Source organism: Meira miltonrushii (genome assembly GCF_003144205.1).
Source record: "Meira miltonrushii strain MCA 3882 unplaced genomic scaffold FA14scaffold_3, whole genome shotgun sequence".
Taxonomy (NCBI): domain Eukaryota; kingdom Fungi; phylum Basidiomycota; class Exobasidiomycetes; order Exobasidiales; family Brachybasidiaceae; genus Meira; species Meira miltonrushii.
The window spans coordinates 2,456,871-2,480,475 of record NW_020289945.1 but is presented as its reverse complement, the minus strand read 5'-3'; the positions used below and the strand labels follow the sequence as shown (position 1 = coordinate 2,480,475).

Below are 23,605 nucleotides of genomic sequence, written 5' to 3'. Positions count from 1 at the left end.
ACACTCTCCATCCTTTCCACCATCATCTATCTCCACTTCATCACAATGGCAGATACAGTACCATCTGAACAGACGACCGTACCTGTGACCGAAAGTCAGCCATGGTCAAATGTCAAAGTGTTCAATCCACCCAGCGATGCGGGACCATCAAGATTACCGGCAAGCCAACCAGAAGATCCTAAACCTACGCCATCCGAACTAAAGCAAGCGTTTGCCAGTCATATCGAACAAAGGAACGGACCTGATGCTCCATTGATGACATCTGCGATGCGTGAAAGGGAAGCGATAAAAAATGGAACGCAAAAGAAAGAACGTGTTGAAACTCGAATTCGAATTAGGTTTTCTGATCGAACGATGTTAGAAGGAACATTTTCGAGTACGGATAAGATTACGGTTGTGTACAGATTCCTGAGAGAACATCTTGCTACGCAATATAAAGCAAAACCATTCACACTTTATCAAACACCACCTAAAAGAGATTTCCCCGAACAAACAAAAGATCCAAAAATGCAAGGGAAAACGTTGAAAGAGTTGGGTTTGGTTCCACAAGCTTCTCTCAATATTCGTTGGGAAGATGTTTCGATGAATTCAAACTCTTTCCCTGCTCCATTGGAACCTTCACTGAAAGGAAAAGCAGAGAATTTACCTGCTCCGAAATCATTTGAAGAATCAAGTGGTAGCAAATCAAGCGGAAAGTCAGACGGAGACAAGAAAATATTTCCAAAATGGCTCAAGGGACTTTCAAAGAAGTAAAGAAATTCAATCGAATTTTTCATATACCAGTATAGCAATAATGTACATAGAGGCATTTCCATCTCGTTAAATCATCAACAAAAGGCTATTAAGATTCGTTATAGGTCATTAGTGGCTGGGGGTATCTAGCGAACAATTCCATGTTCTCTGGTAAAGTTTACATGTCTTGAATGGTCATCTTCAAAACTTCTCCTTGCTTGCAAACTTTGTTCTGGTCTCATAAGATGATTTGGCGTTCCTGAAACAGATCGAACGGTGTTTGAAGCATATGCATTTCCACTAGGTGGAACTTGCATCGTCTGTCTTCTGTAATTTGGCGGAGGGTTTGCATTATATCCATTGTCTCTTCCTTGAGAAATCGCTTCAGGATGACGTGGAGGTGGCTGAGGAGGCAAAATACCGGCTTTTGTAGTTGCCATTGAAACACTTGCTCCGATTGTTGTGTCACTCGTACGATAATGACGTGCAGAGCAATTCCAACATCCGCAACTGCTAGCATGCGGTGGCTCATTGGACGTCGTAGGTCTACTGCGAGAAGTATTGGATGATTGATTGTTATAGTCCTGTCTTCCGAATTCATCTACGCTGCCTCCTGATCGGATTTGTGTAGGTGCAGAATCGTATCGAGCTCTTGATTTAGAGGAAGGTGCAGTTGCAGAATCGTAATGACCATAAGCTGATCCTCGCGGCGGGTTAGACGATGAAGCAGTAATAGTGCCGTTTCGAGTCGTATTGGATGAATAAGCATGTGCGATCTCTGGTATACGACGAGGAGAAGTAGGGGTAGGGATATTGTCCCTTCTTCGTGTATCCTGAGGTTGCATCTTATCTGCTTGATATAATGCTTTCATTCTTGCCACAAAGCTTCTCTCGCTATCCGTACTTAGTGAGCGTGTCACACTTGGTCCTTCAATTCTACTTCCTCCCACTGCGGGTGTATATCGATCAGGTTCATATCGCGAAGCCGGAATTTCTTCCTCCAAACGTATAGGACGAGAGGCAGAAGATGATGACTTGGGGACAGGCTCGCTATAACGAGGCCTTGCGTTCGCCCGACTCGATTCTGCCGCATCACGGTAATAATGATGTTGATCATATGGAGATTGACGAGTAGCTGTGGAGTATGAATCAGGTCGATCCATCATTCTCAATCGATTTTCCGCCTCTACCAAACGTCTTTCTAGTTCCATCTGTCTTTCACGATCTCTTTCTCGTTCCCATACACTTGAACGAGAGGAAGCCTGTTCTTCACGACGTTCGCTGGATTCTTTATTACCATCTGCATTCTTTTGAGTGGCAAAGCGGGTTCCTATTCCTGCCATTGTACTCTCATTCTTTTCACGATTTTGATCGGCATTAGTAGGTGATGTGACACGTTTGATGTATTCATTTTGTTCTTTCGCCAAATTGTTCTCCTCTTTTTCGTTTGTTCGCCATTCATTTCCTGCCTTATCATCCACGCCACGTACGATCACATCATCTGGCTTTTCATCAATAGGCGTCAATGGGCCAGCAGATTTTGAATCGGGAAGGAGAGCATTCGAATCCTCTGAAGTACCTTTACTGGTCGCAACAGTGCTAATACTAGCGCTCATATTGGAAGAAAGACTTGAAGGGACATCTGAAGATTCATTCGGAGAAGGAGGACAATTGGCTTCATTCTCATTGATCGAACCACTTTCTTCCTTTACGGTTTGCATGCGTGTAGGTGCTTCATCATCATCTTTCTTCTCTGGTTCTGCATCCCGAATAATTACAGTTCCTTCGGCCATAGATGATCCTTGCAAATGATGACTTTCGTATGTGTTTGAACGAACGGAGGACATCCTCTTGGCCTCGCTTGCTTTATTGTTGGATGCAGATTCTGCTACATTTGGCTCCGATGGCTTTTTTGACTTTTGTGCATCTACCAAATTTCCGTTACTGTCTAAACGAGGCAGATTGGCCATCGTGACTGTTGACTTGCCATCCTTCTCCTTTGCTTCAGAAGCGGCTTTTGTGGGAGATTCTTCCGTCATATTCGTTGGCGGTGTCCAGCCCAATTGTTGTAATTTAAGCATTGCATGTTCATCCTCGAGCTGTCTTAATCGGATCTGCTCTTGTCTTCGAATCTCTTCACGTATCTCTGCTTCTTTTATGGCAATCCTTTGTGCGATTCCTGAGCCATCATCACCCAGATCGATAGGTTGTGCTTTTGCGATAGCTTCATTGGTGGTGAAGTTGAGCCATTCGTTCAACTTTCCGATATGTTGACCGGATCTTCGTACAATTTCGCAAACTCCCTTGTATTCCGTATCTGCCAAACCACCCAAGGTAGCAGCAACCAATAAACTTGTTGAGAACGTCTTTGTTCCAACGCTTGAGCTATGAGAAGTTTTCAATTTTGCCATATCTGCTGTTAAGCTTTGCATGTTTGCAATGAATTTATCGTGTGATTCAATGGCTAATTTACCGCCCTTCTTTGCCGATTTATCGTATGAAGCTTGCGTTTTCTTAATCTTGCTATCCAACGATTCCAGCTGTTCGTCATGTGTACGTTCCTCTTTGGCAATTCGCTTGAAGTACTTTGCACATTGATCGTTCAAAGCATCATACTCTTTTTGTACAATCTTTGCTTGTTTAGAAGAAACTTCCATTCGTGCATCAAATAAATCCGAAGCGGCTTGAAGTGTTTGAGAAGGAACTTCTTCGATTGCTTTCACTTTTGCCATCTCATTCAGACCTTTTGATAATTTCTTTTCACATTTTGCCAATTTTGTACGTAGATCACGATATTCATCCAATGAGATCAAGATTCCCTCTAATGCCTTTACGCTCTTATGGAGATCATTTCGTTCGATCGCATGAGATTGCATGTTTGTTGCACTTGCATTGGAATCAGAAAGGATCGGAACTGTCCCCGGTTGTACAGTCGTCATCGTGCCAGTACTGAGTACTGTTTGACCGGTGTATTGAGGTGCGATATGTTGAACGGCTGCCATTGGACTTGCACCAACATAAGATGTTGAGCTTTGCAAAGGAGTGAATTGAAGATGTGTCGAACTAGAGTGTGAATTGATTGGTGATAAAGCCAAAGATGGAGGAAAGAGCTCGAAAGGGTTCACATTGTTCGTTGAGGGTGTGTGCGGGGATAATAAAGAAGGAGGCGTTTGAAGTGCTTGACTTGAGAATGAATGAGAGGCTCGAGAATAAAGCGGTGCACGTTGTGATGCAGCAGCAGTAGTTGATCCTGCCAATGAAGTTGTTTCTGATGGACTTGTAGGTCTCTTGCTTGTTGCAACAGTATTTGTTTCACTTGTTTGTGCGGGTGTATTGTTTGATGAATTTTGATTGCCAAAAAGTCTCTTCATTTTTGGTGATGATGATTGTCTCGCTTTGGGTATATTATTTGCTGATATAAATTCAGGATGAAAGATGAACTTCAAATGACCATCTATGCGATTGCATTAATGAGATGATGATGGTGATGATAGTGAAATGGTATGAGGATCTTTTCTTTCCCGATATGAAAGAGGTCCAAACTTTGTTGTTGATAGGTATCTGAATACACGGTGAATGAAAGGTAGAGAAAGCTGTAAAAGGAAAACAAACAGATAAGAAGATGTCAAGTCAGACCAGCTTTTTCCATCTGCATCACGGCATGGCCTACTTTTGTGTCCAATACATGCAAAAACACCATCTCTTTGTATTGTTTGCCATGATGGAAGTGCCCCTAAACCAACACATGCATGCATATATCAAAGCGTCGCGTTTACGCGTAAGAAAGGGCATTTCATCAGTGCTTTCTCTCTTTTTTTGTGGTGGAGATTGGGAAAAGGTTAATTTTTCGCGCTAAGGATTTCAATTCATTGCCCCTGAGTTGTGATGGATTTGTTTATTGCCGAGACCAATACGATATTATATAAAAGGCTTCGAATAGAGAGAATACTCAATGAATAGATAAATGAGAGAGTAACCCAGATGCCATTCACATAATATTGTTAGCTTCTATTTAGGTAAAAAGAACAGATTTTCATTTGATCTTCATCAGACTATCATATGCCTTTTACTAAGTTCCCCGCTTTTTACGAACGATATGAAAGTAGAATGAAAGATCGGTAATAAAAAGCCATGGCAGGAACATGAAATCGGGAGGCGGGATTATATAAAGTGCTTAAAAATGAACAACGCGTTTTGGAAAACCAGGCACGGGCCAAAATTAACAAAAGATATTCATTCCCTCGACACTTTCTTCCATCCCGAAGGCATTGATCATCAATCCCAAAATGCTCAATCTCGGTCAACCAAGAAGATCAGAGCCAATACCGGCTATCTGGAAAACAAAGTATGAATCATTCGAAGAAAAGAGAAGCAATGCATCTTCTTCATCTTTAGATTCAAACACTCCTTCCGCTTCTTTGGCTGATGTCATCAACGTTCGTGGAATCAAAATCGCAGGTTGGACGATCGAAACGCATAGAGGTTCAATCGCCGATAGTAAAACGATTGATGACCTCTCTGATTCTTGGGGTATTCCATTACCGGAAATGCCGTTTGATAAGAATAAATTGGTGATCAGATATGATGGCGAACAACAATCATGGCAATATTCATTTGATGGAATGAGTGCATTGCAAAGTGTTGAAGGAGTTAGTGAGTCCTCTGCCTTAAAAGGGCTGGAGCTCAATCAATCTGCATCACACCACAAAGGCACAACAAGATTCGGAGAAAAGCCAAAGAAGAAACGTGTTCAAGTCTCATATGCAAACGAATGGGGTAAAAAGAGAGATCAACAACAAAAAAGTCGTTCAGATTCAGATCATATACCTGGACCAGAATCTAGATCCAACTTCGGACCAGAAATTGCAATGGCAGCTGCAACGAATTCAATCGCAACAGCACGAGATTTTGATTGGACATACACCTCTACATGGCCAGGCAAAGAGGATGTTTCGAAAGAGAATGAACAAAGTCTTTTCGCTGCCGGTCAAGATCCAAATCGTGATCGAATCCCAATTGAACGTCTTGGTCCACCGCCAACGCCTGGTGCCAAAGCTGAGCCGATTTTATTCTTTGATGATCTGATCTTGTTTGAAGATGAACTTGGTGATAATGGAACGAGTCTTCTTAATGTCAAAATTCGTGTTATGCCTACTGGCTTATTGGTGTTGCAAAGATTCTTCTTACGGGTCGATAACGTCGTCTTTCGTGTATTTGATACACGAATGTATGTTGGCTTTTATGATGATCAAACAATCAATTCGCACACACCATCTTTACAACAAGGACAAAATATCTCTAGAGCTACTGAACAGCTCACAAACCTTTCACTCGACTCTCAATCACAATCAACGCCCGCTCTGGCCTCACCGTTCCGCGTGATTCGTGAATGCAGCGGATTAGAAGAACCTTACACTGCTATTCGATCAAGATTGCCGCCGTACAAGCCAAACGATTTATCGCCTTTGACAGATGTAGGATGGGTTGCACAACAATTGACAAAAATGGAAGAAGATCGACAAAGAAAGTTATTCACAGCACACCAATCACGAGCAGGAACCCATCCCGGTACTACCGTATCACTTGAACAATCGGATCCTACGCAACCTGCCGTCTTGCCAAGCGATACCGTACCGGGACAAGAATCTAATCGCATCTTGGGTGAAGTCGAAGATGACGCAGAAAATCGATGGGAAGGGCAGGGATATCGAGTAGATGTTGCACTGTTGTATTAAAATCTATCACGCAAACACAAACCCGGAATCACCATCATACAATTGTACATTAACAATATTCAATACAGTCTGGCCACTTTGGCAGCCGGTCCACTTCCATTTTGATGTTCAGGTTCAAGACCTGATTCGATGATTGTATCAACATCAACTCCGGTCAATTGACCGTATTCGTCCATAACACTTTCAAATGTTTCTTGTAATTTTGCAATACGTTCTTCATGTTCCATTTGTTGTAAAACGTCACGATTGAATGTAAAAACACGTGCTTTTACTTGTAATCGAAATTTGGTTATTTGTTCTTCATCTTGTTCGTCTAACATCATTAACATACACATTTCCACTAATCTGTCCCATTGTCTTTTGGCAATCTTGTGACGTAAACGTTCTGATTCAGACCACTTTTTATCAACTGGAGCACGCAAAGCACCGCCTTTGACATGCTCTTTTGCTCGTAACAAAAACCCATCTTCGGGTGAAAGAAGTCTCTTGAGATCGTTCGTATCGCGTAAGCGATCAAAAGCTTCTGATGGATCTTCAATCGTTAGCTCAACGATATCATCACGTTCTTTTGCCAATTTGACTACCTGACCATACAATTCCGAACCATGTCCTTGCACTTGAAAAGGCGGAAGGATGACAAATTGCGAAAGACGTAATCGATGCCAAGAAGGATAAAACCAAAAGTTATACAAGCTTGTATATCCGACAAAGTGATATTTAGACGTTGCAGGTGTAACTTCATACACAACCAAGAACTCCCAATTCTTTTCACCTTCATCGATATAACTTGCTCCTTCGATGAATAGCAACGTGAATAATTGCATCCGTCTGTGGTATTCGCGAAAGCCTGGCGTATTCCAATCGCAATGATACACTTCAAATGTACGTACTGATTGACCAGCAGCAGCGGCAGCACCTACACCTGCATTAGAGGATGATCGTCCAATAATCGTGCGATCCTGTGCTTTACCTTTACCCTTCCCGTTTGACGGCTTTGTCGTGCGTGTGTACGTGTGGATCTTCTGTCCGAGAGGCTTAAAAGCAGGTTTGGATGCAGACAATTGTTCCAATTCGCTCAAATTTTCACAAACATCCTCTTTCGGCAAGTATTCCATTAATGCAGCTTTTGGATCATCAACTTTTGCCGTCTTACTTTCCAACTTTGCATCATATTTGATCGTCAAAGCAGATAAGAGTGAATCACTCTTGAGTCCTAATTCAACTTGTAAGTTTGAATATCCATAGATTGTCTCTGCTTCTCCATAGATTGGATAAGTGAACGTTGGATGAAATGTTGCTTCATCGTAAAGATGTTCTGAATCTAACAATTTGATACGAAGTGCAGAATTTGAAGATGTTGCCCATTGTTCGGCCATCTTTGTCTATTACGATGCTTATGGTGTAGCAGGAAGAAGTGTATCGTGTTGTGTACAAAGTTAAAGTGTTGCTCTGTATGCTGCAAAGGCTTTTAATTCATTCACTACATTTCGCGCTCGCGTTCTCTTTACGCGTTCTTAAACAAACCGTTTCTTTCTCCTACTTAAGCTTGCGCCAATCATGCTAACACCAAAAGTGATACCAAGTGCTTCCTCATTGGCGAGAAGTTGATTAACGAAACGTGCTTATATACAAACATGCAAGTAGAATACAGTCTGATGCTAGGTGCTGAGGGGGAAACAATTAATCGAAAACGAAAATGAAAATAAAACTTATCGAGCCACTCCGTGAGCATGAATATTCTTCGAACTTCCACGTCTTTGTTGTGCGAACGGAACGGGTGCACTGTCTTGTACATCTTCTACTCTTGAGATCGTACGAGAATAATCCGTGGTAGGTGCAAATACACGATGTCCATGATCGGAATTGGAAAGGTAGGGCGTCTTGGCTGAATAGAATCGTTTGTGTTGTGGGGATTGTCTTGGGGAAGAAGTCGTGCCTTGACTGATTGAGCGGTGATGCATGGAAGAATTTGAGGTGACAGGTACCAGTTCGATGTCCGGACGCTGTGTTAGGTCAACATGTACCTGTTCTAAACCTTCTGCCTTGAATGCTTCATTGTTCAGATTGTACAGCAAAGAACCACTACTTTTTCGGCTCATATTACCTCCAAAATTTTCCACACTTTTGAATTTCTTGGGAGACATCTCCATTGATGACATCGAATCGTAGCGTCTTGATGAAACCAAATTTATACTGTCATCTCGCACGATATTGGGGATGGAAGGCATCGAAAGAAGCGGTCGGAAAGAGTTTGTCATGGGATCAGGACTGCCACAATTACCGAAACTGGATACCTGACCTCTTTCTGCATCTTTTGTGTATTGAGTACGTCTGACAGCTTCAGAAGTTTGGCGGAACAGCATGCCGGCCATCAATGGACCTATCAGCACAATGATGCCGCAAATCAATACTTGAAATGAGGTGTTGTTGTTGACCGTATAGTAGACGATCAAAAATGCAAATCTTGAAAACTCCAAAATGAGGAAATAAATAATACCTTGTCGCAGCAGTAATCCTTTCAAAGACTCTTCTTCCTCTTCTGTCTTCTCTTGTGACCTATTTGGCAATCGAGTTTCGCATATCTTGCTCACTTTGGTCAAAATGACTTCTCCCAAACTCAATAGCCCTCCTTCCAATAGTCGATGCGTTGTCAATAGAAGAACTAAAGTATCCAACAAAGTCATTATGACAAAGAAAACGATAAAAGCCGTAGCATGCGGCTCCGAATGTGTCGAGAATGTTTGATATGCACAAAAGTCGGAATATGGAATCTTGTAACCTCGTCCAAATTTGATCACGCTATATGAGCACAGGGCGACGTAGATCAGATACAAAGATCCCAAAGAGACGGTCAAGAGCATGTTCCATCCATACACAGCCAGAGTGCGTTGTACGAAGATCAAATCGACAAAGATGAATGGGATTACCCACATCACATTGACAGCAATTGCAAAGCGATCACAATCAGTGCCAGGCGCATTCATAAAGATCAAAGTGATCAAAAAGAACAAAAAAGAACCGTAACGACAAAGAAAGTATGCAAGTCGATTTAACGCTGAATGAGGTTCTTTCCAACCAATTCTTTTGATTAGCTTGTAGTCATACCCCAAATTGAACACCAATTCCAGACTGATCACGCCCAGGCAAAATGCAAAGACGAGCATTGCGCCCAACAGGCCTGGAGCTTGAGAATTTGGTACATGATGAAAGACGATATTGTTGTATTGAAGTTGGTAGGAGGTTGTTGACATTATACGATCAAAGAAATAAGATGATGGTAAGAGACAAGAGAAGGGGAAAAATAATTAACAATAATACTCCATGATTGTATAACAGATACATAAAACCCAAAACAATTATCGCGCGCTCCGGTGTTTGTTTTTGGGGATCAGACAGACGGACAACAATGCATTAAATTGCTCAACCAACTTGCTTGCATGCACAATATTCTCCGTTTTTGTTTGCGATTGACTACATACATCTATGCATGGAATCAGAACAATGACCAACAAAAAAGATGCATACCCCACAATGAACATTACTACAACAGCATCTCGGAAAAAAAATGAGTTTACCATGGCTCCCCATTCTACATTCACCGTAAGCTGATTTTAATCTTAGCTTGATTCGGGAAGAAAACAAAAGCAAAAAAGTCAGGGTGCAGCCTTTACGGAAGGAAGATGTATGGACTTCCTACAACATAGTCTTATGCTAATCACAGCCTTTCCGTAAAAAAAAGCTGTGCTTCTCGGCTACATGTTCAGCCACACCCTAATGTTAAAAAGCCAAATGTTTATTTTTAATGTACGCGTGGGGTTGACTGGCTGGTTAGAAGAGGAAGAAATGTGGGTCTCTTCTACCTGTACAACAAAATAAAATGTCCGTATGAGTCAGGATCATTCTAATCCCTTGTTTGCAGGATTAATCGCAATGTAGGTACCAGGGCTATTGTTGTATGCAACTTTTAGCGTGAGATTTTGTTTACTTCGGCTCCTCATGATGGGTAAGACGCCAAAGAGTCAATTGTACTACTCATGTCGACTGTGAAGAGCTGCAATTCTCGCTACTGCTTACGCTAACCGACTTTTTCATCATTGTACCCTGTTTTCTATCAAAGTCCCACGCTTCAACGGATGTCAGCTTACTCCAACAATTACTCAATCACCGGCGCTAATGATTGCCAAATATTCATGAAAGGGTATTATTCAAATTGCATGCTATAGAGAAAAGATTGAAAAAGTGAAGAAACCTTGACTCGAAGAGCACAAGGTGATGAAAAAAGGGGGCCTCCAGTCCAAGAGTAGTCTCGCATCGAGTTGTTTCTGAAAGATTCAGAAATGCCATCGATTGCACTCAAGCCCAAATCGACTGCACAATCAGTACTTTCTGGGCATCCTCCTCATTTTTACCCTGATATGCTAAGCACTGACCTAGATCAAACGCTAGCATATGCGACGCTCTGTTATATTACCCAACATCAAAGCTGTGTCGACACATCAATCTTCATCAAACATGCTCAGGTCAAGTAGAGATGTTCAAGTTGCAGCAAATATATGCTCCCCGAAAAGGTTCGATTTCAGTCTTCACAAAGACGTACAACGTCGGACGATGTAGTCTTCATCAATTTCGCAAACACATTCCCAAATCCTCTATATGGGTTGCATTGCTGTCCTTTTTGGTCGCATGATCGCACTCAGAGAGGCCAATCCCGAAGGACTGACTCGTGAATTGCGTCAAGGTGCTCAGAACATCCCACACACACCTACAGCTTCACCGCATGGGCTAGCTGCTCAATTGCCCTTCTGACTAACAACCCTCTTCCTGAATATCAGACGTCTTGGGATTGCATCAGACCAGACAAAAGCACGGCTTAACGTGTGTAGAGACGGAGCAGGACAGTAGATACCCTGAGAGAACATTGAGTTTGCATTCGCTCCATCAATGAGTCTTTCCAACATCATCATAAACGTCGGTATACGTAAAGAGGCCACATTGAATGTGTTCATTTCTGGTGAGAACCTTTGAATGAAATTATCATTCCGTCCAGCTAGAACTGTAAGAGCATTTGAATACTTGAAGCAACGAGAAAATCCAACGACCGTCCTTACGATGTGAGTGAGAGAAAGACGTAATCTCAAGCTTGCCGTAAAAACGGAAATGAAAAAGGTAACCGGTAAGCAGTTCAACCTGATAAACAGGTAACCCTTTTGCCGTCAGTAGCTGTCTCGATCACCAAAAGGCGATCGAAAGGGGAGTAGGAGTATGCGGACCTTCCCACTCGCAAGTCCCAACATTTGTATTGCTCCAAAGAGTGCAACAAATGCATAGGAGGCGAGTATCGATGGCCTTTGAACTGGAGGCTGGTGGTAGAAAGAGGTAAAGTGGGTTGTTGTTCAGCGTTGTCGTATATATTAAAGCGCTGCTACGCCTCAGGCAGGAAATTAAGAATGCGAAAAATCTATGCTCACGTGCCGCGCTCGCAATTTGGCTTTTAAGAAGAATGGGAAACGCGATTTAAAGTGCTTCGATGAATGCAAGCAAAGGGCGCGACAATCAATCGATGACAACGATCACCATCCGATTCAAATATTGATCAAAATGGCAATTGGAAGCGCAACAAGTTCTTCGTCTTCGGCCTTGCACCTCAATTTCCCGCCCTCGGCAGGTGCAGGAGTTTTGAACTCGCGCTCTTTATCCGGTGTACAAGTTCACCCTGTCGCTTTATTTTCCATCTTGGACCATTACTTACGCAGATCCGATCAAGAATCAGAAGAAGATGGTGAAACAGAGAAAGTAGAAGGTGAAAATGCACCTTCTAAAACCCGTGTGATCGGAACATTGTTGGGAACAAGAAATGGCACAGAGGTTGAAATCAGAAGCTGCTTTGCTGTTCCCCATCTTGAAACCAGCGAACAAGTTCAAGTCGATATGGATTTCCACCAAAAGATGTACGAACTACATCATCGTGTCAACCCTGAAGAAGTCATCGTCGGATGGTATGCCACAGACCCAAAACTAAACATGTACACATCTCTCATTCAAGATTTCTATTCACGCGAAACTGCTCCCCATCAAGCCATTCATCTTACAGTTGACCCAGACGTACGTTCGGATATGGGCGTAAAGGCATACGTAAGCGCACCTGTTGGATTGAGTGTGAAACCCGAAAATGCAGCCTTTGTTCCTCTATCGGTCAACCTATTATCAGCACCCTCAGAACGTCCTTCTTTGGCATTGATGGCACGCGCACAAGGCGGTTTACAAGGCACAACAGTTGCAGGTGGAAGTGGTGTGATGTTGAACGATATGGACGCTTTGTCCGCCTCTTTGGAATCCGTTCAAGCACAACTACGTAGAGTTTTGCAATACGTTCGTGAAGTATTGGATGGTAAACGAAAGGGTGACCCAATCGTTGGTAGATATGTGATCGATGCCGTCTCTACTGTTCCAATCGCTGCTACTGTTGATAAGAGTGGAGCAACTACAGGTGCTTCTGATTTGGAGACATTGTTCAACAGTCATCTCCAAGACGTTTTGATGGTATCGTATTTGGCAAACGTCGTTCGCTCTCAGGCAGAAATTGCTGGTCGTCTTACACTCTTGACGTAAGCGTGAAAGTGTTTTTCTCTGCTGCAAGTGCAAATCGTTTCCTCACTTTCTTTTTGTACCAATAGAAATCCCCAAAATGAAATAGCATACTTCAATGCATACATACACAGCTGTTCTGCGAGATATATAGATTGCTAATTGATAAGAATACATGGATATAGATAATGTTAAGACAGCAGGTCAGCCATCTTGATTGGTTTACGGACGGCATTAGAGTAACCTTCATGGTAATGGTAAAAGACTTTTAGCTTGGCCTTCTTCAATGCAGGCTCGATCACATCGTCAGAATCGGTATGATCAGCATTCTGAGCTGATGGTGCAAGGTTTTCTTTCTCCTGTCTACGTGCTAAGATTGATTGAGGTAATCCCGTGCCGCTCAAAGGAGCCAAAGACTTATTCTGTTGTTTGGCCACGATCGGACGACCAAAGAAGTCCACCGCTCCTTTCGCTTTCTTGGGAGCTTCTTTGGGTTTCGGCTCTTCTTCTTTCTTGCTCTTTCGAGTTGAAGCACTTTCGTCCAAATTGGTTTGCTTTTCACGTAAACGTAAAGCACGCAATTCAGCCGTGATCATTTGTCGAACGTTGAAACGAGCTGCAATTCCTGTATTTTCAGCAACACGTTTACCCTCGAAATGAGCAAATGCTTCAAGAGGAGGATCGAATTTGTAGTAAGAGTGACCTTGCTCGTTCTTGTCCATAATGAAATCAATATTGAGCGTATTCATCAAATACACACAGGAAGCCAACTTTCTCTTTTCCTCAACCTGTACAACTTGCGCATTGATCGGTTTAAGATCGGGCGATAGCAATGGAACTAACATTGGACCAAGTTCGGTTACCAATGAACTCTTGTCAAATTGCGTTCGTGTTGATAATGGTAAACAATTTTGCAAATCAATCGTTACTTCATCAAATGCTGTACGCTTCAAATAATTTTGATAATCGGTCCTAGGATATTCAGGTAGAACGTTTGCTGTGTTTGCAAATAATTGACGCCAACATGCGAAACTCCATGGTAGGTAAGAATACATCTCATTCTGAACGCCCAATTCCCATCCACGTTGATTGAGATGTTCATACCAATGAATCCAATCGTGCATCTTGCGGAATCTCCACCATCCATCATCGACTAATTTAAGGTTTGTATAATGTTCAAAGCAACCTGCCAAGATTTTATCCATCTCTCCGCTACTGATCACGCTTGATACAACTTCATTTGTTTCGTCAATTTCGGCACCTGCTGCAGTATTCTTCGCTCGCATCTTTGCGCCACGTTGGCGATCCTTTTCTCGAGAAGTATGTGTTCGAAGTAATTTCATCCAAACTTGATGAATGTTTGAATTTCCATCCTTGATACTTAAGGCTGATACGATTGATATGTCATTCGGATCACCTTGATCTCCTTGCAATGTAGCAGCCGTCAAGCCGCGCGAATCAGATTGTACCAATTGCAAGGCATTCAAACAACTTCTCAAATCTCCTTGACACAAGCTGATGAGCAAATTCAATCCTGCTGTATCGTGACGTATGGATTCGTGCTCACAAATCTGTCGAAGCCGTGACATCAAGGCAGGCGTCGAGGGTCTATTCAATCGGACTAACTTGCTGTGTGGTCGCAAAGCACGCAAGGAAGGTGCATACGGATCATTGCAAACGCAAATGATCGGTCGAAGCAATGGACGACCCTTTTTTCCACCTTGCTTTTTGCTTGTGCTTCCTTCTCCTTCAGTTTCGGATGCTCCTTGTCGTACTAATTTGATCAAAGCTCGAATGAAGCCGCCTCCCAAACCATCACCTCCGGTATTGGCTCCACCTGTTGCACCGTCAACTTCATCCAAGATCAAACAAGTGGGTTGTTTTCTAGCAGAACTGTTGTGCAAGCTATTACTTTCCAATGCATCCTTGACCCGATCTTCCACTGTACGTGCAGAACGGTCGTCACTAGCATTGATCTCATGGACATGGTAGCCAGCAGCTTTCGCAGCAACATGTGCCAACGTAGTCTTACCCATACCTGCCGGTCCTCCAAGCAATAGGATTCTTTCTCTTGGTCGATCCCACTTATCTTTGACAAAGTTTGAACTCATTGGAGCGCCATTGAAAGATGGCTGCACTTCTCTGAACCTCTTCTTCCCTGCTTGCTTACCAAATACACACTTGTCCCAACTCTTGAGCCAGGTCATCACATCTCGATGCGTTCTTTCTTCTCCAATCAACTCTGTAAAGCGTGAAGGTCGATAGCGTTCCTGCCACATCTCTGGTGTTTTCTTTGTGGGTTTTGGTCGGTGTGCGGTATCTTCATTGTTCTTCACTACTTGCAAAGCACGCATTGCCTCGACCCGATCTACGATCTGATGTACGGGTCTCGAAAGAAGTCCGGTGGGTCCAGCACCATAATGAGCAGGTTTTGGCTTCCATGCTGAAACTCGCTTCCTTCTCTCAAATCGAACTTCTGTTCCGTCCAATAAGATCGTATGCACCAATCCGGCAGGGATGTACTTTGGTAGACCGTTTGCGCCAAGCTCTTCCTCTTCTGATTCTGGTGTAGCAAGAACAGGTTGTGCTAATGCGATACGAGAAGATGTGGCGATGACGGGTTCACGTCTTGGAGGATGTTGTGCTACGTTTGATCTGCTCGAGCTTGAACGGGATTGTTGCTCTTCAGCATTTGCGATTACGGCTACCTTTTTGGCAATGGGAGGTGGTGTAAGAATTGGCGAGGAGGATAAAAGTTCTGATACATTGCTTGCATTGTCCTTATCAGTATCTTTGAATGCTTCCATAACGAGTTCTTCCTCTTCTTCATCATAAGGTGTAGGCTGAGATTGCTCTTCCTGTCTTAGCATCTCCTCCAATTCAAGCTCGCGATCGAAGTCGAAAGGCTCTCCATTATCTTCGCTGAATAAATGAGATCCTTGCATGTCATTGCTCAAACCATTATACCTAGGTGGTGAAGGATTCAAGCCAAGTTCGTTCAGTGCATCTTGAGGTCCATTGGCTTCTGGCGATTTGCTCTTCAAATTGAAGAAACCCAAATCTTGGAAATCATCATCGTCATCATCCTGCCCAGGCAAAACAGCTCGAGGAAAGGATGTTGTCTCATCCACCTCCATCATTGCGAATGTCTAATGGAGAGGGGAACAAGTGATGGAGAATACTGAGAAGTGTATCTTTCCTAATTAAAGTGTTACAATTAATTTGTCGCGTACTTGACGCGTATTGTCGCGTGTGGTGATAGGCTGAGATAAGCAAGCCCCCCCGAATCTCTTCTCCGGCTAGAGAGCAATAAAGGCCGGAGCGTGGGGGATCGCAGTGCATTCACAAGCGATGTGTGATCAACCCATCAATCCTCTTCACCACGATCGCAATCATGACCACACAAAAGATGCGAATAGAGCAGCCAGATGCTACATATAAATCACTTTCGGCATTATTGGCTTCACCTGCTTCAACCGCATCTTCTCATTTATCTTTGATTGGGTCCAATAATCTATCTGCATCCATAACCCACTATTTGGCAACGTTGCCTACCGAAGAAGCAAGCAAATTTGCAAGACAATTGGTCACAAGTACAGCGTATTGGAATGATGCAGAAGTAGCTAATAGCGCTGATTCTGATCATAATAATGCGGCTGCTTTCGCCAATGATACGCTATCCAAAGCACGATTGCTCTTTGAAGCTACAGCCCGTGCGGTACTTGGTCGTATACAAGTCATCGTGCATCAATACAAAGGTAATCTAGGATGGGCAGCACAAAGGGCGTTGGTGTCTTGGATTCGTGCTTTAAGTGATGCGGTTCACGTTGACCTTGGATCCATTCCTCAGAAATGCAGACCTCTTCCTATCTCCTCTTTCGCCCTCCAAACAGGGCTGGTTGCTGGCCTTCAAGCAGCTCGAGCTCAAAGACAGCAACACGATGCCAAGACTGGTGGCCCAATTTCTTCTACGGGAACATTGAGCAGTAATGCACTCAGTACGAGATATGCCTTAAGACGAGCTGAAGAGGGATGGTGTACGACACTTGCGGAAAGTCTGAGGATGGTGACAGAAGCTGAAGCGGCAAAAGAGAAAGAAGATTCCGAAGAGGATGAATGGGAGCGAGAGTTCAGAAAGATGTCATTGCATGCAGGAATAGAACAATCTCGAAAATTTGATCCACGTAACGATCTGCAAACGATACTGCTTTTTCTGGCAGCGCAAGTATCCCCTTACGTATCGGCAAGAAGACTTTCACTTTTGCATCCGGCTGATGTCATCAAGATCTTGTCGGATACAATGCTTAACCTTTTCGAGGGATGTGGAATCTTCCAATCGTTACGAGAGGACATTTATCAAGATGCGCAAGGCTTGTTAGTCTTGTCTGCATCTTCGGGTACAGCTCTGCGTGCACAGTTGTTGAATGATCATCCTCTCGTCAAGGTCTTTGGGCCATTATCTCGTCTGCTCTCTCTGGCTTTCTCAAACATTACTCGATCTTTCACTCCTGCACAAGTGCAAGAGGTTCTGCTTGGCCTAAGTCCTGAATCATCTCTCGCTCCACTAAGCAGGATGCATGCTATTGCTTTGGCATGGGAGGCAAGATGGCTTGGAAGCAGGCTGGCAGGAGCTGAAGAGAAAGAGATTTCACAATCTAGTCGACCACAAACGAAAATGTTGTGGGGAATATTCAAGACTTTACTTTTCAGTTATACAATGATCTTTGATGCCTTGATGGAAGCAATAGTTGATGTCTGTCCAACACCTACGGAAACTAGGCCGATATCGATGGATGCGGGAGATAATACAAAAGTAGGTAGTAAATGGCTAGCAACGACGGAGTCAAACATTCCTCCAGTATATCTACAAATCGTACGAACAATGTTGCTCACATATTCAAGTCTCTCGTGGGTAATTTCAACTTTTGGAACTGGTGGATTCGATGCTTATCGAAGGGTGTTCTATGAAGCACTTGAAGTTCTCAGTCGTGATGGTCGTGCAAGCGTAGAGTTGGCTATCCAACTCATCCCATCACCGCTAGACACGATCCAAACCAATGCAGCTCGCCGGGCAAGAGCAACATTCTTCCTCGATGTGGTTGAACAACTTGTTATTCAATTGCCCGATGATATGATAGAGGATGTCATTTTGCCAGCATGCAGACCATACTTGGACGATAGAACATATCAAGAAGCTTTCGAATCTGCTCATTCAGTCGTCCTAAGTGTTTTCTCCTCCGGAAAAGAATGTTTGCTCGAACTTACGCCTTATTATTCGCAATTGTTGCTTACATGCTTCCCGACCAATCTATCCGCTGAACAATTGACTTTGGCTTTTTCCACCGTTGTGGATGCAGTATCTGATCGAAGTGATACACTTGCTTGGCATACGTTGGAATTATTATGGAGCGCAATCGAGCATGAACGGTTCATGTATGCACATCACCAAAAGAAATTGACCGTAGGACCGGAATCACAGCAAGAGGATGCACTTAGTGCAACTGTTAATTCTTCGATCGAATCAGTCGTCAAACCAAAAGAATCAGAAGAAGAACAATTTTCTAAAAGAGAGAAGGAACTAACGGACGTTTATATTGCACAGCTTGCAAACGTGAATCTGGTGTTGTTACGTTCAGTTTTGGATCGTGTGAAACGCTTGATCATGTACCGAACTCGTGCAAGCGAAGATAGATTGCATCTCTGTCAACGTACATTCGCAAGTTTAGCCGGTTTGGATGCAAGTACACGCGAAGAAGGCGTACGTTGGTGGCTAGCAGAAAGGGAAAGATTTGGCGTCTAACTTCACACATTCTCTGAACAAATCCCGTTAACATGAAATGCGGATTTCAAAAATGCCTTATAAAGGCAATAAATACATGATTGCTCGCGAATGCATATCGTAATACATCCTTATTTTTGTGTGAGATTTTACAAAAGAGATGAAAAGAGTAAAGGGTGACAAGTTTTAATCACGCTTTTCAGCATGATCAGCAGCATGATTGGCGTTGTGCATATCCCACTCTTCATCTTGGCGGTTATGTTTTGGATCAATGTAGGTTGAAGTTGCCAAATTGTTCAATTGATCTTCTTCAGCATCGATACCTCTGTACATGATTGCAAAGAGGATACCGGCGACGAAAGAGATACAAGCGAAACAAGTGTACATCCAAACCAACAATGGATCTTGAGAAAGAGGCAAGAAAGCTTCTTGAATAGCAGATCCGATTGCGGTTGTGAATAAACCTACACCCATGACCAAAGAACGCATATTCTTTGGTGCTTTTGTGAATGCATATTCCAAACTGATAACTGATGCAAACAATTCCGAAAGACCTACGAAAAAGTATGGACCGACTTGAATCCAAACGCTCAATGGAGAAACACATGCTTGACCATTAGGACCAGTACTTGCGCTGGCATAATTACCACAATTAGATGTCTTGTAGATGTAATGTTGCAAAACTGCTGCCCAAACCATAGCAAGAGAAGCGACAAGGAAACCTGTAAAGATTTTCTTCAAAGCGGTGAAATTGAAGCCCAATCTACGTAAACCAGGGTAAATGAGGAATTCAAAGATGGGAACCATGATAATAATCGAAAGGGGATCGAAGTTTTGCGGAATTTCGTTGGGAACACCGTTTAAAGTCATTGATGCACCTTGAGAGATCAAGTTACCCGAAATTTGGTTATAGACCAACCAGTAGAATGGGAACAAAAGGAAAACGTAACAAGCCTTGAATCCACGACGAACTTCTTCAACCCATTGATCATCGAATGTCATCCATGTAGGCTTTGAAGTACCCAAATTGCTTGGCTTGACGTTCTCCCAGAAATCATCCGCACGCAAATTCTTATACCATCTGACAGGATTGAAAGAAAATCTTCCTTTGGCTGCAAGTGCCAACAGTTTGAGAGCGTTTGACAAAACGCTTCCTTGAGGAGGATGTTTGACGTAACGGTTACGTGCAAAGTATAAGACGGGGATACATAGGATAAAGATGATTGTTGGGATCAAGAAAGCCAACCAGTAACCGTAATACTTCTCGGCAAATGGCATAGCAACTTGACCTGCGATTGCACCAACGTTGATTGCCAAGTAAAAGAAATCGTACAAACGTGCAGCAGTTGCGGTTGGATCAACAATTAGACGTTCACCTGTCTTTTCATTAACTTTGATGTATTGACGTTTAGCTTTGATTTGTTCAGCAATCAAGACGGAAACGGTAGATTTGAAGAAACCAGTTCCGACACCGTTGATGATCACACCAATGATGAAGCAAGCCAAAGATCCGTTCAAATCTTTGATAACGGGCGGGATAGCACTGATGATGAATAGAATGTGACCGGCCAAAGCAATAGCAACACCAATGCAAATCGTGTTGAATCTTCCCCAGTATGTATCGGCAAGGTAACCACCAATCAAAGGGTTAACGTAAACCCAGAAAGTGTTAAAAGTTGTGATACCGGTAGCAGTTTGTTGACCTCTTCCGTAAATACCTGGAACACCATCTCTAGGGTCCATGACATTTTTACCCGTCGTACTTCCAGCAGGTAATGGATATTGAATCATGTTTTGGAATACTTGAGTTGTACCGTAGTAAGAGAAACGTTCTGCCAATTCACAAAATCCGATCAAATAAGCAGTCCAAGGCAAAGGAGCGGGAACACGGCGAAGAGTAGCACGGTCTTCATCTGTTACGTTGTAATCCAAGCCATCTTCTTCACCTTCACGCAAGAGTTTTTCTTGAACGTCAGGCTTAGCGGCCAAACCATCAGTGCCTGCGATACTCTTTTCGTTTTCTGAACTGTTCTTATCATCACTTTTGACGTGATGAGAATGATCGTTGTGTTCTACTGGAGGAGGAGCGATTTCATGGTGGTTCATACCAGCTTCGTCAGCCAAGGCATTACCGTAACCACCAAATTGCATTGAAGCAGCCATTTTGAGCTTTTGTTGGTCCTAATAAGGTTAGGAAAATTCTTGGTCTCCTTTTATGTATAGCGATAAAATCACCAATCGTACAGCCTATGCTTTGTTTTCTATTCTAAACAAGATCACGCAATGCGATGTATGGATCGACGTGATCTTCGACCGAAAAGACGGCGAAGATAGGAACGTGGAAATGAGGGTAAGAGGAGTTCAACGAGAATGGACCTCGAGGCTCCTGAATGTATGCACACAGACGTTGAACGTGCGATTAGGATGGGGTGGGAAAAGAAGGATGCAAGATGAATGCAAAGCAATATTTATATGAAGATGAATAAGACGGGGGGCGAGATTGCTTATCGGAAGATGAATGCGAAATGAGAAGGGGGCAAAGGCCGTTTTGCCAAGATATCAGTGACAAAGTGGCGCGAGTGTTTTTTTCTCTTACTTCGTGAACGGTTCAAATCAGGTACGAAAGAGGGAGAAAGATGCAATCTCTAGGGGAAATGTCTGAGGGAATAGAAATCGACTATCCAAGTCGAGACAAATATAGGCTCATATTTTAGATCACAATCAATTTATGACTTGCATGATCCCTTTTGATTTGCTCGCCACCTGCGGTTTTGGATGGGTAAAACATCGTTGCGTATGTATGCGAACTCGCACGCAATCTTCTGCAAAGACGCCCCTACAAGAATAATTTTAATTTTTTTTTTCTCGGTAAACTGAATTCCTTTATCACCGTACAGGCGGTTTCTGACCGCTTTTTCCCTTTCCGACCCGTAGGATGGGCGAGACGCACGAGAGAAAACTAAAAAAAAGGCGTGGGGGGATCCAAGCACTATTTCTGCTTTGCGCTTATCAATAAAGAGATAATTTATGCTTCTCAATTCCTGCGGACCATGTGGTACAAAAAAAGAGTTTTAATCGACGCTAGCTAGAGAGGCGTTTTAGTGTTTTGGTATGGGCATTGCAAGAGTATCTTCTTTTTAGTCTTCGGTTAATCACCGGTCTTAGTGGACGTAAGCGGGTAATAACGCATAGCCTGCGGAATCTTTTTTTCTGCATCTTCTTTTCTGCGCAGGCTTATGCATATCTTTGAACGTAAAAAGCTTCCCGTACTGCTTTGATGCCCAATCTCGGTTAAATCGCTTCAAATTCCGGTTCAACGCAAATCTATCTAAAATAATCTCAATCTCGGAGAAAGCGCCGATGAATTAGAACAAAAAGAAATTTGAATCATTGCGTGCGCCATTCGTTTTACGCACGTACGAAGGTAAGGAGGCACCCAAGCACTGTTCTTTTGCGCGTCTTGGCATGAAGCTAAATGACAAATTTAACTTGTCTAATTGGCTGCACCCCACATTAACTTATCTTTTTACACATGGTCCGATTCCTTTTCAACGGGTGGCCATGATGATAAGCCAATCAAATCTTCGCTCCCGCTTACTTGCAGACGGACAAGCGGACAATCTTGCGAGAAAGCAGGAACATGAATTCTGGCATTCTATCTCAGGAACAGACAGAAAGATAAACCAAATCAACTCGCTTAGATATTCGCAATCGTGTAAGATAATCAAGAATGAATGCAAATATTGGTGGCACAACACTATTAATACAATGTAACAAGGAACGTTTGAAAGCTTAAATCGAGCTGAGCAAAGCACGTAATGAAATAAAGAGTGTGTAAAGAAAGGTAAGGGCTTCTTCCTAAGCATTTGCGCTATCGTCCCCTAGAACATCCAAAACTGATGAATCAACAGGGTCGTATCCTGCTGGTCTGCGAGTATCATAATATCCTCCTGCACTTCGCATGGCCGAAGCTGATGAATAGTTTCCAGCTGAGTTTGCGCTGGAATTCATCTTTTTAGCCATAGGTGTATGACCTGCATGCAATTTGCGTGAAGGAGAAGAGATTGGTGAACGAATGCTTGTGTTTCCATTGAATGTTGGGATTCCACTTCCGCTCATACTTCTGCTTGTATTGTTGCTCGTTCTGCGTACTCCACTTGACATCGTTGGAAATGTGGGAATAAATGAACCGATCGGGCTTACAGTTTGAGCAGTATAAGATGTATCGCCTCCTGTTGTACGACTGCCATGTGATGGGAATCGAATACTATGCGTAGAAGGAGAAGATTGATTGGATGCTTGTTCTCTACCTTCATCCATCCCTCTCTCACTTCGAGCAGCGATAGATGAAGAAGAAGATGAAATGGAAGCATTTAACATATCCTTTCCTCCACCAAAGCGCTCTGCCAATCGAGATCGAACATTGACGGGATTATGAGCAGGATAGCGACCTTTTCCATCCAAGACTAAAGATGAAGAAGTAGAAACGGATGGCATAATTGTAGATGCACCACTGGTAGATTTACTCATTCCAGTAAGCGATTTAGACAACACTGGCAACTTGCTCGATCCTTGATCAGACGGACGTTTTCTGAACACTGAAGGTCTTGAACCATCTTCGGCAACGCTCCCATCTTCAGAGGATGCTATGCGTGCATGTGTGCCATGGCCATGACTTTCAGTATCTTCATCGACTTGACTAGGATGTCTATCGCTTTCAGAGATCTCGTTGAGCTTCTCATTTTCGGGTGGAGAAGCGCTATCGTGTGAGAAC

The 23,605-nt window shown here is 43.1% G+C and overlaps 8 protein-coding genes across 8 annotated transcripts; 4 read left to right on the top strand and 4 right to left on the bottom strand.

Annotated features, from left to right (window-relative positions):
• Positions 1-111: 111 nt before the first annotated feature.
• FA14DRAFT_113176 (uncharacterized protein) lies at positions 112-753 on the top strand (the record flags this gene model as incomplete). The annotated part of the gene is made up of 1 exon (XM_025496001.1): positions 112-753. A coding segment is annotated over one exon (642 nt), but the record flags the coding sequence as incomplete, so codon positions are not given.
• A 62-nt stretch (positions 754-815) lies between these two features.
• On the bottom strand, positions 816-4,228 carry FA14DRAFT_70132 (uncharacterized protein). Its single transcript, XM_025502719.1, has one exon. It carries the CDS (start codon positions 4,101-4,103, stop codon positions 879-881), a length of 3,225 nt encoding a protein of 1,074 aa, XP_025354485.1. The 5' UTR covers positions 4,104-4,228; the 3' UTR covers positions 816-878.
• Positions 4,229-5,105: 877 nt separating this feature from the next.
• On the top strand, positions 5,106-6,461 carry FA14DRAFT_111959 (TIP41-domain-containing protein; the record flags this gene model as incomplete). The annotated part of the gene is made up of 1 exon (XM_025495963.1): positions 5,106-6,461. A coding segment is annotated over one exon (1,356 nt), but the record flags the coding sequence as incomplete, so codon positions are not given.
• Positions 6,064-7,903, bottom strand: FA14DRAFT_161673 (histone acetyltransferase type B). The gene has a single exon (XM_025499229.1). The coding sequence runs from the start codon at positions 7,841-7,843 to the stop codon at positions 6,527-6,529; it is 1,317 nt and encodes a 438-aa protein (XP_025354483.1). The 5' UTR covers positions 7,844-7,903; the 3' UTR covers positions 6,064-6,526.
• Positions 7,904-8,052: 149 nt separating this feature from the next.
• On the bottom strand, positions 8,053-9,738 carry FA14DRAFT_173882 (uncharacterized protein). Its single transcript, XM_025500505.1, has one exon. The coding sequence runs from the start codon at positions 9,716-9,718 to the stop codon at positions 8,177-8,179; it is 1,542 nt and encodes a 513-aa protein (XP_025354482.1). The 5' UTR covers positions 9,719-9,738; the 3' UTR covers positions 8,053-8,176.
• Positions 9,739-11,808: 2,070 nt separating this feature from the next.
• Positions 11,809-13,219, top strand: FA14DRAFT_168499 (Mov34-domain-containing protein; the record flags this gene model as incomplete). Its single annotated transcript, XM_025500145.1, has 2 exons — positions 11,809-11,843; positions 12,089-13,219. 2 exons carry the CDS (start codon positions 11,809-11,811, stop codon positions 13,074-13,076), a joined length of 1,023 nt encoding a protein of 340 aa, XP_025354481.1. The 3' UTR covers positions 13,077-13,219.
• A 1,627-nt stretch (positions 13,220-14,846) lies between these two features.
• On the top strand, positions 14,847-18,852 carry FA14DRAFT_168498 (uncharacterized protein; the record flags this gene model as incomplete). Its single annotated transcript, XM_025500144.1, has 3 exons — positions 14,847-14,928; positions 15,568-15,623; positions 16,474-18,852. The coding sequence occupies 3 exons, from the start codon at positions 14,847-14,849 to the stop codon at positions 18,850-18,852; spliced, it is 2,517 nt and encodes an 838-aa protein (XP_025354480.1).
• Positions 18,853-19,017: 165 nt separating this feature from the next.
• Positions 19,018-20,937, bottom strand: FA14DRAFT_123865 (PTR2-domain-containing protein; the record flags this gene model as incomplete). Its single annotated transcript, XM_025496608.1, has 1 exon — positions 19,018-20,937. The coding sequence occupies one exon, from the start codon at positions 20,935-20,937 to the stop codon at positions 19,018-19,020; it is 1,920 nt and encodes a 639-aa protein (XP_025354479.1).
• Between the last annotated feature and the right edge of the window lie 2,668 nt (positions 20,938-23,605).